The sequence below is a fragment of the Peromyscus leucopus genome, chromosome X (assembly GCF_004664715.2).
Source record: "Peromyscus leucopus breed LL Stock chromosome X, UCI_PerLeu_2.1, whole genome shotgun sequence".
In the NCBI taxonomy this organism is placed as follows: domain Eukaryota; kingdom Metazoa; phylum Chordata; class Mammalia; order Rodentia; family Cricetidae; genus Peromyscus; species Peromyscus leucopus.
In genome coordinates this window covers 53,041-74,391 of record NC_051083.1, presented here as the reverse complement: position 1 = coordinate 74,391, position 21,351 = coordinate 53,041, and the positions used below count along the sequence as shown (strand labels likewise).

At 37.8% G+C, this 21,351-nt stretch overlaps 1 protein-coding gene across 1 annotated transcript in view; it reads left to right on the top strand.

Annotated features, from left to right (window-relative positions):
* Positions 1-21,150, top strand: part of LOC114689663 (metabotropic glutamate receptor 7) — a 468,962-nt gene extending 447,812 nt beyond the window's left edge. Inside the window, exons 3-4 of the mRNA XM_037198953.1 lie at positions 13,200-13,341; positions 19,054-21,150. Coding sequence (XP_037054848.1) covers positions 13,200-13,341; positions 19,054-19,264 — 353 coding nt within the window. The 3' untranslated portion in view covers positions 19,265-21,150. The remainder of the gene's footprint in view (positions 1-13,199; positions 13,342-19,053) is intronic.
* The last annotated feature ends 201 nt before the right edge of the window (positions 21,151-21,351 follow it).

Here is a 21,351-nt window from a genome sequence, read left to right as displayed (position 1 = left end):
CTAGCTCTGTCTTCTGATCCCCAGATAAATTTATTAGGGTACACAATATATTCAGGTACACAATATATCACCACAGTTCTCTATTCAGAAGAGTTTGGTAGCCTAAAAGGCTGTACAGGAACTGCAAGTATTGCACACATTATATTTTATTGATGAGTACAAGAATGAAGACAAGATGTGATAGAGGAAAGAGAGGTGCAGAAGATGAAGGAAATCTCACTAGAGCTTCCAAGTCAGTTTCTCGGGGCAGAAGATGAAAATTTCTCGGTTTTGTATTAGAACTACCTCTGGATATGAAGGATTGAAGAAAATTGCTTCATTTCTAAGGTCCAGTCACCCATCTACAAGGAAGATGAGTGTCTGCACTTCTGTCCAGTGCTTGATGTACATCATAGTGTTTGAGCAAAAATACAGACAGGGCTGAGGCATTAATTCAGCGGTGGAAGGTGTGTTTGGTATGCTGCTAGCCCCGGTTTCAAAACCCATACCACAAAACAAGCAATATAAATTCAAATAAAGTTGTGAAAAACTTTTGGACTCAATGAAAAGTTGTTATAGAGGAAGGTGAGTTGTTACAGTAGAGAGTGAACATAGAGAACCAAAGAAGAATGGTCAGAATACTGGTGTCATTAATTTTCCCCTAACCTTGAGGGAGGTTAGGCAATATGAGAATGACAGCTCATCTACAGCTGAGCACCCACAACCCTCACTCTCTGCACTTTGAACAGTAATGTGTCTCTAATTAACCTCATGGTGATAAGAATCTTCTTTGACCAAGGTTAAAAGCAGCACAAATCTATGGATCTAAACTCTATGGCTATAAACATAAATATTCAGCAGATTTTTTGACAATGTGGCCATCTAGAAAAGCAACATAAATAGGTTCTTCTATAGGGCCTGCAACAATACTACAGTACTAGAATAAATATACATGTACATTACTGGAAATTCACAAATATAAAATTCTATCGTGAAATTAGAAATATAATATAATGGTACACACACACACACACACATACACACACACACACACACACACACACACACACACACACACACACACACACACACACACACGAGAACTGACTGAAAGGAAACAGTACTTTGGAAATTCCAGCCAAGCCTGAACTTCAGAAATTAATCCCTTTCTGATTGTCCTGGGACACAAAGACATCTTTGCAGAGGAGCTTCCTTGAGACAAATGCCAATTGGTTTTGACTGGTGAGAATAATCTGGTCAAAGGAAAGACCAGTGGCTGTGAAAAATAAGCCAATTTCTTATTTCTTGCTCAAGGAAAGGAACAGCTTGCCTTCCCAAGGCTTCCTAAATGAGAGCACATTCTTCATTAACCCACTCATGACCTGTGAGGATACCAGCTGTTCTTGAGGATGAGATGTTCTGTGCTGGGATTGCAGTTGTAAACTAGCTCACAGAAATTGTATAGGACATCACTATCTTGAAAGAAAATATTTAAAAAGGAGAGTTGCCCTGTTAGTACATATCACCGTGTAAGTGAGTGGGAAGTCTTTCTTTCATGTTGATTGCTACATAGCCAGAAACACAGTGTATGGAAACATAGCAGTTGTTTAATAAATGTGTTTTGAAGGAATGGATGATTCAGTAGGGAAAATGTGGATACAAAGAGGCAAGAGAAGTGACTCACAGCACAACATCAGAAAGCACAGGAGAAAGCCCTATAACTTCCTCTGAGATGAATGACTTAAAAGGAAGTTGCCTGACCCCAGCCTGGGTGACAACTCAGGAAAGGTGCCTCTCTGCTGGAGCTCCCTACAAGACCTGCAGACACTTTGGTTGCTCAGTCTATTGCCCCAACTACTGTCATTGCTTCAAACCTCCACATCCCAAACTTTGCTGCAGGTGCTTGTCAGACCAAAGAGTGACACTGAACTTCCTTAGCGTCTTTGATGAGGGCTTACTTTCCAATGTTTCTTGGCTGAAAGATGTGGGCTCACTTGTTACTAACATGTAAAAATAGTGCTTTGAATGTGAAGTGTGTGTTTCCCTGGCACACCAACTGGAAGTTTCTCGTAGATTTGCCATATGAAGTTTTATGCAGTTCAACCCTGATTATACAAATTTAGTACCACTGGTCTTTATTTGGCTTCACTGCCATCAGACCTATCTTTCCATGTTGTGTGGAATGTTCCCTGTGCTCTGGGGTTGAGAATATTCTTGGCCAATGCAGTTGTTATTGTTTCATTCTTTCCTTCCTCTCTGAAATCTAGAATGGGAAACAGGTTTTTCAAAGATTATTCAGAGTTCATGTCTAAGAATAATCAGTAACCCAGTCAGATGTCCCCAAAAATATGTTTCAGATGCCAATTCTTTATTTCCTAATATTGTTTCTATTTCCTCCATGTCTTTTCCTCCTCTGTCTGTTCTGTTATTATCTAACGATCTTGTTCCCAAACCCATGGAGGTGACTTTGCTTTCACTTCTTCTGGTCTTCGTTGTAGTACATGATTCCCCAGGTGTCTCTTTTTCTTTATGATCTACTTGAAATTTTTCACAGTCAAGGATTTTCTGTCCTTTTGTATTCAGAAAAGAAGTCACTGAAGCCAAAGATCACTTCTGACTTTGTTTATTTATTAAGCACAGAAAACCGACTAAGGACAGTTTACATAACAAAGTGCCCCATTCGTTCCCATATCAGGAAGTGGGGAGCACCTGGCCCTGTTTCTTTGTCTAAGTGATGACTTATTAAAGTCTTTGGTTCTCTTGACTTTTTTTCTGGCTTATCAGTCTAATAGGTGTTGGGTTGGCATTCATACTTTCATTTATGGCTTGATGGTGCCAAGATGCCAAGAACATAGTAATGACTCCATAAATCAAAATGTAGCCATGGCTGGAGGAAAGGCCCTGACAGGTTTGCTTTCCACCACTCTCCCACTTCAAAAGACAAAAAAAAAAAAAAAAAAAAAAAAAAAAAACTCCCTCCTCCCACTGAAGTATTACCTGCAAATTTGTCCTTTAAGTGACATGTAGTCATTCCTACTCAGAATGAGGCTGGAAGATAAACTGAGCTGATACCTTTGTTGTGACCAGAGGTAAGCTATTGCTTGGAGATGCAAACCTCACCACTCTTATGGAAAACATAGACCTTTTGGCAAAACTTCAGGGAAAATGGCAGCTAGACAATCATTTCCACAATGAACTTGGGCCTTTCCCTCTCCAGTTCTTAGTCTCCACCGATGTAAACTATCATCCTTAGATGACCTCTTCTATACAGTCTTTGATTTCTCTAACTAGATGCTGTGTCCACTTTTAACCCATCTGTGTAGGACTTTGCTGAGGAAACAGGAAGAAATATCTGTTTATCCAGATGTGACACTGACGCCAGACCAGATAAATGATTACACCCAAAGTTGAGCTAGTGAGCCAATGAGTTTATTGACTTAGTTACAGAAGTATGAATGAGGGATTAACTATAGGAGCATGGATCCCTGAAAGAAAAGTCTACCCTAGCTGGGTGACAGTTCAGGAAAGGTACATCTCTGTAGCTCCCTCCACAACTTTCAAGCAGACCAGTAGATCTGAGAGCATCATTTTCCTAGAAAATGTTACTGCTTATATAACTTCAGGAAGTGCCCTGGTGAACCTTCTAGGTTTCATGATATTCTGGGATTTGTATGTTTTCTTCACTTTCAGAGTTAGATAAGCCCCACCTACTTCCTGAGTCTTAAGGAATATACTTCCAATAACTGAATATTTGAATTATGAGAAAACAGATATATCATGTCCTTATATTCAATTATCTTCCTCTCCATATGTGATATACCATATATGAGGGTAAGACAATATATGGTCATTTATCATGAATCATTGAAAGATGAAAATCCTAATACTAGCCTGCAATCTAAAGAGGCACTTAATTTCAAAACACCTCTGCTTAATAGGAGGGAAGGATGGTATTGAATATATTAAGAAACAAAAGTCATATGGAATGACATCTGATTTTGAAAATTATCACCCAGTCTCTCAATTCAGATCAATGATGATCTTCATTTGCCCTGATCTGAGTTCCCTGGTTAATCAGATAATCCTTTTACTAACATATTTGTAGGATTGTTAAAACAAACAAAGAAAAAACCTACAAATCTTTCGCTGCATCAGTTCAGTGTTTGCTAAATTGAATTGGCATAGCTAAGTAATAGGCCTCATCACTAGGAAAGGCTCTGCCTACACTGAGCTGCTGACTGTAAATTGTTTCCTCTTCTGCTTTTAGATGGAAGAGAATCTATAATCAGTTAGGAGAGCAACAGGGTTTATTGGAAGAAGTCTGTGCTTTGGCTCCTTATGTCTCTTGCTGTTACAGATTGCTCCCTACCAGAGAAGGACAAAACCTACCAGCTTTCAGCTCCAAATGAAGAAAAGATTGATTTCCAAGTGAGATTCTCTTTATTATCTCAGTAGCTTGTCTCCTCAAGCCACTGAAAATTGCCCTCCCATTCAAAGCTGAGGTAGCAAGAATGGAGTTGTCCTGTCAGTGACATGACTATTTTTAAATTGTTTCTCTTTAACTTTTATTCATTTTCATTTTACAAATAACGAATATTTTTCTTGAATGTGTGTCTGTTTACCACATGTATGCAGTGCCTGTGACAACCAGAAGAGGGCAGAAGATAGCCTGAGACTGGAGTTAAAGACAATTGTAGACCATATAGATGCTAGGAATTGAATCCAGGTCCTCAGGAAGAGCAGCCAGAGCTATTAAATACCAAATCATCTCTCTAGCCCCAGTGACATGACTTTTCAATTGTAATTTTTATAATGATGCTGCTCAATTCTACTGTTTGTGGACATTCCATCTCATAGCACTGAGAAATTACAATGTTTATTGGTTAAAAAGTTGGCTAGGTAAAGGAAATACTTTTCAAAAGTTAGATTCTTGGGGCTAGAGATTTGGCTAAGCAGTTAACAGAACTTGATGCTCTTTAAAATTTATTGTTCATGGCTTTTAACATGCATGGGTGCATTTCCTATATGCATATCTCTGCACCATGTGCATGTAGTATCCATGAAGGCCAGAAGAGAGTGTCATATCCTCTAGAAGTGGTGTTACAGACAACTGTGAGCTGCTGTTGAGTTCTGGGGACTGAAAATAGGTCCTCTGCAATATCAAAAAGTACTTTTAATGGCTGAACCATCTCTGCAGCCCACATATTGCTATTGTAGTAGACCCATGTTAAGTTTCCAGAACCCAAAAAAGACAGTTTACAACCACGTGTAACTCCAGATCAAAGGGATCTGATGCCCTTTTTCCTGCCTCCATGGCACCTACATACACATTATGCACATACAAACACTATGCTTGCAAGCATGTATATAAAATAAAAAAAAGTAATTTTTAAAAATTAGATTCCTAAGCTCCAGCTGCTGAACAACTATTTCTTCAAATGTGGCTTGCATTGTGCAGTAGTAACATTATACACAATAGGCAAAATGAGTCCCATGGGAGAGACTTAGCTGTAAGCAAAACCAAAAAGGAGGGGGGGGATAGCATTCAGTAGGACACCAGTGTGGGGGTGAAAGTATGATCATATGTGCTGAGTCATCATTATGGAAAAATAGTCCAGCTGAAACTGAACATCAAGAGTATATTGGAGGCGACATTCCAGATCCCCTCTTTGTTGGTAGACCCCCCCAGGACACAGATTTCCCCCCTCAGGTTGGCATATCTCGGACATAACACATTTCATCTGAATGCTTGTGTTGAAGTCATCTGCCTACAGCCTAAGAGAGTTTTTAAGCCTTTTTCTATGGATCTGATGCAAATGAGGTGATTTTCCTTCCAGCAGGCAAAAGGGATGCCTTCCAAGAGCAGATGAAAACAGCATGCTCACCTCTCTTCCTTCATGTTCCAATCTTCTTTCTTTGCTCAAGTTTTAGCTTTATGTACTTGCTCATCCCCATTACCATGAAAATAGACCATATTTCTGTTCTGTTAAGGTATTTGATTAGGCTCACCTGTGAGCAGTTCTCAGTTAAAAGGGGGTGATCATCTCCATTCTGTAGTCATGAAACCCTACTTATCAATTGCCCCACTGTGTACTCCATAAGCAGCAACTGAGAGTGTGGACCGCCCCTCCACTAATCGAATAGCCAAATGGAGTTTGCTCTCATTTGCTTAATCATTCAGCTGTAATTGAATCGTGATGGGAAGCCAGCTTTCCATCCAAATGCTTCCCTTTCTCCTGCAGAGAAGGTGGTAAAGTAGCCATGACTTCTCCCCAGCAGCCCCAGGACACTTTACAGACCATTTCATTCCCTGCCTCTGCATAATGCCTGCAGACATGGAGGAATTACAGCATTGAGATAGGGTTGACCACTACCCACAGACACCTTCTCCATTGTTCTTTCTCTGCACCATTGTGCACTTTATAACAAAGCATAATGATCCATCCCTTTCCTTCTCCCCAGGCCACCATCTTCAGAGATTCTTTGGGCTGGAATATCAGTATACAACATCACTACCACCTCCCAGAGCTAGCTATAACTCCTGTGGTGGTACACAAAGGAGTATTTCTCAGCATCTACTTCCATGTTGCTTGCAGCAGGTTCATCCAGTGTAGTTTCCAGACCAGCATCATCAGTATCACCTGGGAACTGAATGGTGTGGCATTGGGCATCAGGTTCCAACATAAGAAATTTGAACAGACACATACAAGCCATAGCACCTGCATTCAAGGACCTAGAAGAATTTATACCCACCTGTGTAGATGTAACCAACCGTCTTATTTAATAAGAAACACAGAAACAATGTAAAAGAGAAAGCCGAGAGGTCAGAGCTCAGAGCTAAAATCTCACCCTTCCTCCTGCTGTCCCAGCTTCTCGAAAAGAGACCTACTTCCTGTCGGTTCGTTCTTTTAAAGTATGTTGTTCTGCCTTCTCATTGGTTGTAAACCCAAACACATGACTGCCTCGTCACTGTCTGAATGTACAGCCCCCTAGGTCTTAAAGGTATATGTCTCTAATGCTGACTGTATCCCTGAACACACAGAGATCTTATGGCATTAAAGGCGTGTGCCACCACCGCCACACTCTTGCTATGGCTCTAATAGCTCTGACCCTGAACACACAGAGATCTTATGGGATTAAAGGCGTGTGCCACCACCGCCACACTCTTGCTATGGCTCTAATAGCTCTGACCCCCAGACAACTTTATTTATTAACATACAATCAAAATAATATTTCAGTACAATTAGATTACCACCACACACCTGCTCAAAGATTATCAAAGATGTTAAAGGAATATGTTATAGTCACCCAGGTAGTTAATATGCATTTGGGGGGTAAATGCTTTTAGGGGACATAAATGTTCAATTTATCATAAAGTTTCTTACATAGACTGCAGTACTCATCATTGTGACCCAAAGGCAACAGTCACTATTAAAATGTTCCACTAATGGCAGTGTCTTTCCTGTGTTTCCTCTGTGCTTTCTATTTGGAATTGTTCTGTAAAGAGGTTTCATTCATTTTTGTACAGTCATTTACTCAATCTGGCACTTATATCCACATGAAAGTGAGGGCATTTGGTTCACTGAATAATGGTTCAATGGTATCATCATTTATTTTGTTCTTCCCAGTGATTTCATTTTGTTCATGGGAAGCTTATCCATGTTAACTCCCTTGTCCATTTAATACTCACCTAGCATTTTCATTTTCACACATTCATTAATTTTTTATGCACTTCTTGCTTCTTTATACTGAAGGGTGGTGACCAGGCTAAATATTGGGTGTTTCTGATTGTAGTAATAGAGTTATCCATTTTTCAAGGAACACATTGTTTACTCTGTTGAAAGGTTTCTCCAAACCAACAACTGGATGCTAGCTAAGTATATTGTTCTAATTTATGATTGCATTTAGACGCTCTATAGTACACTAGCATGTGTGTGTGTATACACTAACATGAATACAGCTTGCTCTTCCTTCCTGTCTCTCTCTCCCCAAAATATGAATTTCTTAAGGCCACAAACTATAATGTGACATGGCAAGGATCATGACTCCTAACCCTTTTGCTTTGGTGCAGTTATCCTACACAGAAGTAAGAAGTGTGTAAAAGTTAATAAATGAATGAAAATGCTATGTGAATATCAAATAAACACGGGAGTTGACATAGATGACCTTTCCATGAGCAAAGTGAAATCACTGAGAAGAACAAAATAATTTCCTAGTTAGCAACTAGGGACATGACTACCGTTATTTAGTTTATCTTAATTTTCCAAGCCAAGTATAGAAAGCAGCTTCAGATTGAAAAAATGCATTGCAATAAAGAGGACATTTACAAATCATAATACAATTTTCAATGCAATTCTTAGTCACAGCATTTCCAATTAAAACACTGCTATTCAGAGTGTCATAGGTCATTGCCATGTTGTCAGGTTCCTTACACATTCATAATACAGTGAAGCTCATTGTCACTGCTGGCAGGGATCCTTCTATACTGTGGGTACAAGGTTGTATGGGTTAAAGGTTAGCTACCATGGTATATTGTTCAGAAGGAACAGATGCATCTCTCACCCTAAACCTACCATTCCATATTCCATAGCCACTTATTAGCTACCACATAATAATTCTTGTATTGCTGTGTTATATTAGTGTTTTAAGTACTCTTTTTATTCTTTGAAAAATTCATACATGTATAAAATGTATTTTTGGCCGGGCGGTGGTGGCGCACGCCTTTAATCCCAGCACTCGGGAGGCAGAGCCAGGCGGATCTCTGTGAGTTCGAGGCCAGCCTGGGCTACCAAGTGAGCTCCAGGAAAGGCGCAAAGCTACGCAGAGAAACCCTGTCTCGAAAAACCAAAAAAAAAAAAAAAAAAAAAAAAAAAAAAAAATAAAATGTATTTTTGTCATATCCTCTCCCCAGTTCCTGCCTCCCTCCAACTTTCTCCTCATTTCCTCATCTCCACCTCCTGGGCTGTTAATGTTTTAAAAGATAGGTTTCAAGAGTGTTTTCCTTTAAAATATTTAGATACTTCTTATTTTTTTAACTGTGGCATTTTTAACTTGTTTTAGACTAGACTCCACAATAATTCTATGTACATTCAAGAAACCAGTCTGAAATACAGGATCTGCAGACCCCTTAAGAAAAAACTTGGTTACTGTTGACTCTTTCCAGTTTTACTCTTCTTTCAACAAGTTGAGGACTCAAATATCTACAAACATACATTATCTTCCCTCATACCCAATTCATTGATCTAACAAAGAGGATCAAATGCTGTGATATTTAAAAGTATTTTTCTGACACTCAAATTTAAGGAAAATCAGAATATTCATGCAGCATAGTCCATACCAGTTGACCTAATAAGGTTGATCAACCACTTGAACAATTTATGGTCAATTCTAGCCCTACAATTAAAGGCAATTTCATAATTCAGTTTTATACCTCTGAATCTAACTGAACTGATACAACAGTTTATTCTTGGTTGTAGAGACCATGAGGTGAATCAATTACTTGAATGGAGTCCTATCCCTCCCCACCCTTAATGAAGGAAGTCAAGTTCAGATGTTTACCTCAGAGAGAAATCTGACCTAGCCTATTAGTTTATCTTGCTTCACTTTCTGTACTTAATCTTGGCATTTGCCTTCAAACTTTAGCACAAACTTATTGAGACGTCAGCAAACAGTTGGATGGCAGAACTTAACCTGAAACCACATGAATGGTGATGGGGCAAGACTGAAAGACCAAACAGTATCTGTGTTCTGTTTGAAACCTTGTGATATCTCCTGTCTAAGGGTAGAAGCTGGTTTTAGGCATTCATACTGGCCAGATCTTTAGAAGCAAAATCAAAATATCCTGGTGATGGATAACATTTGGAGTTTTTGCCTTACCATTGTATCTGCTTTGCCTAGGAACACTGCTTTTTTCTTTTCTCTCTCTCTTTCTTTCTTTCTTTCTTTCTTTCTTTCTTTCTTTCTTTCTTTCTTTCTTTCTTTCTCTCTCTCTCTCTCTCTCTCTCTCTCTCTCTCTCTCTCTCTCTCTCTCTCTTTTTTCTTATCACTGATAGGAATCAAATTCTTCATGTCATGGAGCCAGGCTTATAGCTAGCTTTTTCTTCTTAAGATTAGGATAGCATGTGACCCCATTGTTCTTTACTGCATGGCTCCATGATGCTTCCTGTGGTGGGAATTGAAGTTTAATGACACCTGAAATAGTGCCGATAGCTCAGACTGACATCTCTGGCCACCTAACAATCCACATGAATCCACAACCTACCTTACATATAAGGGTCTCTTCTTGTCCTTTAAAACATCTGATTCTGGCAACATTATATGATACTGACCTCATATAATGAGTTAAACCTTAACCTACTTGCTCTTGAAGAATCTTATGTAGATGGCTTCATAGCTTTCTACAGGTTTTTTGGAATTCATTAATAAAACCATTTGAGCCTATATCTTTCTCTCATGAAGGTATTGCTAAAACATCAAATTGTTGTTTATAATTTATATAGAATCATGTAGATGATCTGGGATTATTCAGATGATTAATTTTTTCATTCCGCTTTTATAATTTGTGTTATTTCAAAGAAATCTTCTATTTCCTTGATGTTTCTGAGTTTAAAAGTACAAAAGTTCATTACATCCATGGACAGAATGCATAATGTGTTAGAATTCCTAGCTACTCCCCCAGCTACATGACCTTGTGTACACTGTCCAGTAGCCAGGCAAGATGCTTAGTCATTCCAGGGCCTTACACCCTACATAATCTGTGCACTGCATGATCACGTAATGTGTGTGCAACATGGTCACACAATCTACATGGATGAGTTGCATAGCTATGTAAGCCCATATGTGCATGTGTGTGTGTGGGGAACCTATAAAAGCAGGTTCTACTTATTCCTTTCCTCTCTTCCTTGCACAGTCATTCCATAGGCCTATGCATACCCCTTCTATTCCCTTCCCTTAATAAACTCTTATGGTGGGTTTTGTTGTGCCTCATGGCTTCTCTCATATGGTAAACAGCACTGCTTAATAAATAACATTGCAACTGCTTAATAAATAATAAAATGCTATTTCTATTTTATCCCTCATATTGTCTTTGTGATTTCCCTCCTTAGTCATCCTAGCTCAAGATTTATCAATTTTTAATGACCATTTCAATAATGGCATTTTTACTCTATTTTTCTCTGTTGTTTCTCTATTTCAAATCTATTGATTTTTGCTTTAATTTTTAATCATATCTCTGCTTTCTTGGTGTTTACTCACCTGTTCTCTCTTTAGGAGCAGAGTTTGCCTATGTTAATTCTTTCTTGCTTTCTAGTATAAATATGTTTTCCATCTAACTACTATTTTAGCTATTATCCATTAATTTCAATGTACTATAGTTTTAAGTCCTCTCAAAGTATTTACCTTTTTGGACACTTTCTATTTGACTCAGGCGTAATTGGACAAGTCTTATTTTGAATTTTTAAATATCTGGATCTTCCTATGACTTTTGTTATTGATTTTCACTTTGTTAAGATCTGAGACTATACTTTGTGTTATTTCTATGAGCTTTCATTTTCTTTTTCTTTAAGGCCAAGATAGGGTTTCTGTTAATGAACCTTTCAGTTGTACTTGAAATAAGTATCTATTCTTGTTGTATGTATGGTTCTAGAAATTTCAGCTAGATTGATTAACCTGATTACAGCATTGTAGGGCATATGTATATTGAAGAGTATTACAGGTATTTTCTTGAGAGCTGAAGTTGGAAAAATGGTTTAGCATAACACTAATACCAACTGAGACTAAAGTTCAGTGGAGTCTTAATTTGGGATCAGAGATTATGCTTTTCTGTGTTTGTGGAATGTAAACAGAAGTTTCTGTCCGGCTGTCCAGTTCCCAAATAATTACTCAGATGCTTAATATTACTTATAAGTCCTTGGCTGGTAGTTCAGGCTTATTACTAACTAGCTCTTACACTTAAATTAACCCATAATTCTTATATATGTTTAGCCATATGACATGGTACCTTTTCTCAGTATGACATTCTCATATTGCTTCCTCTGATTCTGATTGGTGACTCTTGACTCCACCCTTCCTCTTCCCAGAATTCTCCTAGTCTGGTTTTCCTGCCTAACTTTCTGTCCAGCTACTGCCCTGTCAGCTTTTTATTAAACCAATTCAAGTGACAAATCTTTACAATATACAAGAGGATTATTCCAGAGTAGTGGAAGCCTATTTATACTCATTCATGCCCATGTTCAAAGTGTAAGAAAGCCCATTTTTTAAATGTCTTCCCAGTGCATGACAGGAAGATCTAGGTGGTTTTCTCATTCCCACTTAAGTGTTCTACCCCTGGGATGGTCTTCATAATTATTTTTTTCTACAAATATATTCTCTCCTTTTCTCTTCACTCCCCTGTCCAAAAGTGTATCTTGTAAAATGCTATAAACTAGTAATGATGATTAAGCAACAGTTGGAATAAAATAAAATTCATCAATTGTTCAGTAAAGTGCCCCTGCCCCCATTTCTCCTTCAGACATTCATTAAAATCGATTGAGGTCATGAAGACTCTCAGAAACGTGGAGTAAAAAAATCTATTTAATCCTCCTGTTCCCTAACACAAAGCAGGGGACACCAGTTACTATAATATATTCATTTCTGGGAAGATAGCACAGAATATTTCAAACAGGTTTTCAGCGGTGTGGCCAGGCATATGTGATCTATACAGTTTTGTTTGTAATAGCCAGTGTTATTGTTGGTTCCTTTGCTTCTCATTTTATTTCTTTGGAGCTGATCTTTAAAAATGGAGAGCCATGTGTTGGTGGAGAAAAGAACTGTCTGGGAATTCAAGTTCAGAAAACTCTCAGGCATAAATATGAAAACTAGTTGCTTCAGTGTCTATTACATGAACGTAACACATGACATACATTGTAAAGACCTCCATCCACACACTTTGTCTGTCACCCTGTACCTACTTCCTCAAAGTTAATACCAGTAGCTTTCCTGGGAAGTATTAGTTTTCAATATGCATTACAAAGAGTGAGGCTGTGCTTTGCAAAATAGTGAAGTTTGCAAAAATAGTTCAAGAATAAGCATGGTATCTTATGCCTTCCTGAAACAAAGGCATACCTAAGAAAGTGCTATAGACTCAGTATCAACTGTCCCCCCACTATCTTTCCTGTTTTTTTTTTTTTTTTCAATACCTCTGTTGGGACTTTATTGACACTCTGCTTTCTTTTCTTAAACAGGTGGGCTCTGCATTGCCCAGTCCGTGAGAATCCCCCAAGAGCGCAAAGACAGGACCATTGACTTTGATAGAATTATCAAACAGCTCTTGGACACCCCCAACTCCAGGGCCGTCGTGATTTTTGCCAACGATGAGGATATAAAGTAAGGATGACTGGTGAACCTCATTCCTATGCATGTCACAGCTTTAGGAGGCAGAAGGATGAGGATGCTGGCAAGGAGAGCAGAAAAAAGTCAGATCCGAGCTGTAATTACAAGGTGGTAAAGTCTTTTGTGCTTGCTGTCCCACACAGTTTGCCAGCCACAAAAGCAGTAGCACCTTGCTATGCTGTAGTTTCATTTCTATTAAAAACAAAATGTGTCGAATTATTGGTAGAAAGAAAAAGTACTAGGACTCTGAAAAGTCGTATTAAGAAAAATAGTTCTAAATATTGCAGGCTTTTATCCCAAGAATGGTGTTTGTTAGTACAAAAGGTTTATAATTCTGCCTTCATTGCTCAGAATTTGAACTGAGAATACCAACCATTGGATGTCTACAGTCCATACCTGCCTATTCCTTTCCTGCACTGAAAACTTGTCATTTTTAACTTCCCTTTTTGCCTAGCTACTTGCATTTGCAGCCATACCATGCAGAGTTACCTTTGAATCTCTTCTAAAATGCCCCCTGCTTCCATTTCTGAACACCATATCCCAGTCTAGAATCTTTATTTTTTTAATTTAATTTTACATATCAGCCACGGATTCCCCTGTCCTCCCTCCTCCCACCCCACAGCCTTCCCTCCCAATTCACCCTCCATTCCCACCTCCTCCAAGGCAAGGTCTCCCCTGGAGATTCAGCTCAACCTGGTAGATTCAGTTGAGGCAGGTTCAGTCCTCTCCTCCCTAAACCTAGAATCTTTATTTTTGTCTTTTTAAATATAAATAGTAATTTGCACCTAACTGAAAGGTTAAAATTTTTTTCTAACAGTGTCCAAAGCCCCAAATAAAATGTCTTGCACCCTGTATTCTAGCTAGCAAGTTTTCCCTTGTGGGTAGCAGGGCTCCTGGATTGTCAGTCTCTGATGTGTCACTCTGGAAACATTCTGTACTATGCTCCTGGTCCATTTTTAAGTACCTGTACGTGTACGGCATGTGTCTGCTCTTGACCTAGCATGCTTTAGTGTTTTATAACAGAGGGCATTGTTTATCAGTGCTTGTGGATCTGCACAGCTTTTTAATCTATACACATACTTTTATTTTACCTGTGTACTCTGCAGTTTATTTAACTTCTCCCTTGTGGATTGACAATTACATTTTTCACCACAGAATTTCACAGTTATAAAAAATAATACAATGGCAAACTTCCTATACAGAAATATGTGTACTAAACTATAGATATGGAAAATATGTACTAGTAATACATAATATAATAAGTGACAGGTAATATATTAGACTAATATATCATATCTATAGTGAACATAGAATTTTTCATATCCTCTTTTAAAATTTAATCATAGATTCATTATTTTGCATGCTATAGGAGTGTTTAGATTCTAAGATTTTATAAGGTAGCTTCAGAAAGATCAGTCCTTTCCTTAAAAAGGCCATCAATACAATCATCTAGAAATGTGTTAGGTTCTACTTCCCTTGTGTGGAAGAGTTATATTTTGAATTTTTACCATGTATCTTAAAATTCTGTGTTATTGAATTTGAAAGTGAATTATTGTTACTGGGTAAAATTGAAGGGTTCAGACCATGATAATTTCTTCCATGAGATTTTCTAAGGTCTTTTCAATAAGTCTTCCTTCCCTCTCCCTGCTCCATGGGTCCCACTCCACATCCCTGGATCTTTCTAGTGTCCCACTGTGAAGGCCTTGACCACAAGTGAGGTCACAAAACCATTATCTGGAAAGTGGAATTTGAGAATTTTTTCACCACATAAATCATTACTCTGTCCTTGAATAGGTTTCTATCCCTAGTTCCCATTTTCTTTGCATCTCAGTTGTCCCACAGGTCAAATGAAAGTCTTTTAAAGCAGTCTCGTGGGGAGGTCTACACATTCCATGTTGTATACACTGCTGGCCAGGAAGCCATTACTGTTCCCTCCTTTGTAGATATTTCCATCGTTTCTGGTGTATATCAAGGAAAATACCTCTGCCCAGAGTGTTTCTGGAAAATTCTTTTCATAATACTTTAATTTTTTGACTTATGCCCATGGCATCCTGTGTTGTTGAATGGTTGAATGTTGTTGAATAAGTCTGTATTGTCCATTGTCTCTAGCCATCATTACACCAGATGACTTTTGAATGGTGTTTTTAACCTTACTATCACTCCTGATACTAACAGAATAGGTGTTTCTCAATCAATGCCATTGAATGAATGAATAAAATTCTGAGTCTAGTGCTCAAGTGCTTAATGTTATGTAGAAGCTTTATTCCCCGGGACTTTATGGTTGAGACTTTTGTTCATTTGCTTGTTCTCCCTCCCTCCCCCTCCTCCCTTCCTCCCAACTCCAGGGTTTTACTTTATAACCCCAGCTGGCCTCTAACTCATGATCCTCCTGCCTCAATCTCTGACTGCTAGGATTGCAGGTTTGGGGCTAAAACAGGGTTAAGTCTTGGTTGAAGTTTTATCATTTTAAACCTTACATATACCACAAATGCAGTTGTCAAGCTAAATGTTTGGTCTGGGTACTTCTTGCACATGTCTTTTGCTCACGGCATTGTTTTGCTGAACTCTGTCTATCTCAGATTCTCTTTCATTTATGCACTTCTGTGGGAAAATGTTTTGGATGGCCATTAAATACATTATTTCTCTCCTGGCACAATGCTGTTTGCATCAGTCTTGGGCTGTCTAATTCCCCTTTGTGTTTTAGTTACTTGTGAGGTATTGTTTTCATTATATTGGTCTTTGGGCTCCAGTTCCCCCCTGATATTAACATCCTTGTCAACCATTTTATGTCTTTTCTTGTCTACTTTATATATTTACTAACATCTGATACATTAGTAATGTATGTCTGTGTTGAGATTTTAAAATCATAGTCTTGTGAATAAGATTATGATACTCTTGTCCTGTAGTGTATGGCTTATATTTTGGGTAGAAAATGTACATAATCCCCTCATAAAGTATGTGTATTTTTGTAATGGAGCTACTTTCTATATTGAATATTATTCAGCATTGCAATTTATGTGTTGGCATCTTGGTTTCTGAGCACAGTGATAAAAATCTGGTGCATGTGTTTCTTCTAGAATGTGATCTTCAAGGTAGAACCATCTGAAGATTACAGAATCCCCACAATGTTGATTCTTTTTTCAAAAACTGTACATTGGAGATGGAAAATTTTGACATTTCCTGCAACATTAACTCCCGACACTTTGAAAACAGGAAATAAGATGGCATTAATATCTCAGTTTTGAAAGGATGCTAAATGCTGAATCAGTCATGAGTATTGATAATTTGAATTTCAAGGAAGAACAAAATGAGTCTTCAAAATATAACTCTGTACATGAAAGTAACATGTGCCCATTACTTATTCTTTTATTTTATTTCCTAAGGGAAATAAGTAACAGTTTCTTTAAAATAAAAGAATACTATAAATTTTACTCCCCCACAACTCTGTAGAAAAATTAAATGTCTAAGTAAATGATTACAAGAAATAATTAAAATTACCTCTTATAAAAACTGTAGCCTCTATATATACAGACAGCCTCTAGTTAAACACAGTTTAATGTTTACAAGGAACTTGTTCATGCACTGCAGCTTTCTCCTGTAGTAGGGAGATTGCACAAACTCTACCTAACCTTTGTGACTTACATTAGAATTTAGTCACTGTCTGAACTTTGAGTTAGTGGTCATTTATTTATATGTGGCTGGTCTTAACCTGTTTTCTTGGCTTCCTCTAACTTTCCCGCCTCTGCCAGATGTCCTCATCTCTCCAAATGTGAATGCCTCACTGGGCACATGTGAAAATTCTCTTTGCATTGGAATTCATTATGTGTTAAATATTATAATTCTGAATTAAAATATTTTCTCAGATTTTTTGTTATTATGTTATTATTTTGTTCCCCTTTGCCTCTTAAGAAATTAATCTGATTTCTCTGGGATTTTTTTGAATTTCTCTCAACTTTACAGGATAATTTTGTTATTTCCAGTTGGTACTTTTGTAACATGTTTTGTTTCTCTATTTTTGCAACAGTTTAGTTTTTTTAATTCATAAATTCATCTCAATCCAACAGTTGATTGGTAAATAATTAATAAACTATAGAAGTGATCTCTGGAATTGTCTTATTAGCAATAGTTAAAAGCCACTGTTGAAAATAATATTATTTTTTCTACACATTTCTTCAGGAAATCTTGACTGTGTGTAATCTTATTTCTATTTTAACATTCTTATGTGTAACATTTAGTTTTGTTTTCTTTGTTTTCTCAAAAGTAACTGTAATTTTCCGTTTTTAATAGAGAAGTTCTTGTTTATGTTCTTAGTTTTCCCCATATCTTGCTGTTGGTTATCTTTACACACCTTAGCTAAGTGAATTTGTTATTTTGTACTTCTTCCTGTAACATCTGTTCCCCACTCCATGGAGGTGTCCTTTGCCTTGCTATTTTTTTTTTCTTTTTTCACTGGGTTCTTCTGTACCTGTGGAGATTTGGGGTAGGCACTTGCCAGCTGTAGACATGGACTTATCAACTGATGGGGGATCTCAGCCAGTATAGAATTGGCTATTGTATTACGTGATTCCTTCCTGTCAAATTTGTAGATCTTTTTGAAAGGGGTAGATAAAAAAAAATACAGAATAATTTTTTCTTCTAATACGATGTTTGTTTTTGAAGCAAATGTCTACTACATTTAAGTAGCCTCAACTTTCAGTATTTAATACACGGTTACATACTTATTCCTACTCACTCCTTTCCTCACTTCACACAAAAATTTCTCCTCTGCTTTTGTTGCTCAGATGGTCATACTATTAGGGAATAATTTCCTATGATTTTATTAGAAAATTGCCAGTCTATTTTTTTTTGTCCAGGAGAGAGAAAATGTGATCTGAGTTTTCACTGTCCCACATGTTATCTTTAAACACATCTTTATTGATTTACTTATGAACTTATGTGGTACCTGAAATTTGAAAGTCCTGAGTGATGAGAATTTCTGTGTGTATGTGGGTTTGTATATATGGGTATAGTTGTTTGTGTATGTGTGTTTATGTATGGAAGTGTGTATATGTGTGTGGATATATGTATGCATGTGCACATGTCTCTCATATTTTACCTCTTGTCAACATCCCAATATTGATAACTTTCTCACTAATATCTCTTTTCCCTTTCATACTTTTTCTCTTGTAGCCTTTGATATATGCAAACTGTATCCATCTATAAACATAGAAAATGAACTTTTATATTGAAAGTAGAAGTATGCTTATTTTAATAAATGACTGGAGAACTATGACCTATATTGATATAGTATTTCCTAAAAGTGAAATTTACTGCATATCACCTCTCCATCTGAAGCCTAGTGTTGCAAAATGAAGTAAAACAAGGTGTGATTTGGCCATTTTGAGAAAGGCATTTAGAATCTTTTTCTAAGTTGTGCTTTCACAATTTCTAATACATGTGAATATGTGTCTCCAGTTTATTACATGTTATTATCTCCTTTACCTTTGACTTCTAACATCTTTCCCTTGTTTCCCTCAAAGGGCATTGACTTTTTTGTTATTCATTTATGAATTTCTTTACATATGCAGTATACAAATCCTTATCATAGTCTTTGCTACTGCTTGCTTGTGTTCTGAGACTGCAGAGCTTCTTTTGATTCTACTTGAGTTTGAAGATGTCTGTGTTCAGCTTCTAAACCTATATGCTCTCATGTGTTTCTTTCCATAGGCAGATCCTTGCAGCAGCCAAAAGAGCTGACCAAGTGGGTCATTTTCTCTGGGTGGGGTCAGACAGCTGGGGATCAAAAATCAACCCACTGCATCAGCATGAAGATATCGCAGAAGGAGCCATCACCATCCAGCCTAAGAGAGCAACTGTGGAAGGTATGTGCTTTGTCAGCAGTGAAGTGTGTGGAGGGGGGCTATGTGCTGTTAGGTGACCCAAACTGAAGTCTTTGGGGAGTTTCATGTTTGTACAGGATTTAGAGGGTGTGTTTTCCAGAGTGGAGTGATGGAGTGCAAATGAAGCTGTACACCTGTTCTGTTCCCTTTGTTGACAAGCCTCTTTTGTAGAGATTATATTATTTCATGGTAATGTTGCAATTAACATAGATTCTTTTCTCACTCCGAAGAGCTTTCTGAGAAGAGATCATCACCATTACTAAGAACTGAAACAATGACACATCCAAGTGTCTGTGCAACAACACTGCATTTTTAGAGAGAATATTTTCCCTTTGTAATTTACCCTGTGCATCTTAGCATGACAAGCATAAGGATAGCATTCCTGTTACCTCTTGTGATCCCTCCAGAGGCTGTGAGTGAGTCAGGGACATGACCCTTTGCAGATACCAGCATTGCCTCCCTTTCTCAGTATTCCCTTGCTTTCTTACATTTCTGCCATCTCCCTTTTTTGTTTTTCCTTCTTTGCTCTTAAAAAGACTTTGAGGGCGGGCATTAAAGTGATGTTACTTGCTATTCCCATACTCTAACTGAATATATTGGTTTCAATTAATTCTTTCTTTAATGTGCAAAGAAAGGTTCTGTCTAAATGGAAACACTATGTGAAGAAAAACAAACTCCTCTGCTGATAACCTGCTTTCTGTTTCCTTTTTGGTGAATTGTGTCTCCAAAGGTTTTCTCAAGTTTGCTTTGCACATCACACTGAACTCCATCCTTTTACCAAGGGAACCAAATATTTGCACTTCTTTCTATTTTTCTTTCTGTTCCAATATAATTAATTATTCTCTCCAGAAGACTACAGGGTCTGTATAGATTTTCTGAAACAAATCGGGTTGTGCCTCTATCTGTCACTGGTCTTTTTCTATGTTATCTTGAGGAGATAACAATCCCCTGGGTCACTTCTATGTTTTCCTTGGGAGGCTTTGAGTTAATTTATTCCCCTAAAACATGCCCAGAGCCAATCACCAATCTTACAAAACAGGTCACTGAATTTACAGATGTGCTGCAATAGTAACGGATGGAATTTTTTAATGATCTCTACTCCTCTTCACTTAAAAATGTGTGAATTTGTTCTGTGCTACAAGTCAAATAAACAAAATATGGGGAAATCTCATATCCTGTCTCTCTGAGCATCCAGATTTGGATGAAACAGTCAGAAAGAAGCTAATGAGAGCAGACTATGGAAACTGATCTGTGCTCTAGAATAGCAAGTAAAGCAGGTTGAGTAGATGTTATCCTGTAGGTATGACACAGTGCTTGAGAGGACTTCTTATGGGAGGTTATGTAGTAACTGATGGCTGAGAGCAAACTGGGTGGACAGTGACGTGTGAGAGATGTGGACTAAAGAGCAAAGGGGCAAACACAGTGAGGCAGTTGCCTAGTGATTCCTGAAGTAATTCTACACCCCCACCTTATTGAACTCATCATATTCTGCTCAACATTTTCCTGTTTACAAGACACTAGGAAGACTCTACGCTCCCCTGGAGTATAGTCATTATCATACTATTTGGTTGACTAACTTCTATTGACCCTTAGGTATTTCCTTGAATATTAATTTGGCATGGAAGTTTTCTACACTCATTGCTTCTGCTCACTGTAAGAAATACCTGTGGTAACATAAAGGGAATGGGTTTATTACATTTCATGGGCTTAGAGGTTTCAGTCAGGGTTTGATTGTTTCCTTTGTTCTTGATTTGAGATGAGAACATTATGGTGGAAGTATGAGGTAAATAACACTTGCTATTATGCAAATGAAAGATAGGGATGCCTGGTACCCTGAAGTTCTCTTTATGGGCATACTTACAGTGACCTTCAATCTTCTCGATAGGAATTACTTATTGACTTTTTTTTTTTTTTGATCATTTTTCAAGAACATCACCCCTGAGGTCCAAAGCTCCACTATCTAGACCTTTGAGGGTTGGGCTGTTTGAATGAAAATGATTCTCCAGAGCTCATTTGAATACTTGGTCCCCAGATGGTGGAAATGTTTAGGAGGTATGGCCTCATGGGAGACAGCTTGTCATTAAGGATAGGCTTTGAGGTTTCAAGATCTCAGGCCTTTCCCAGT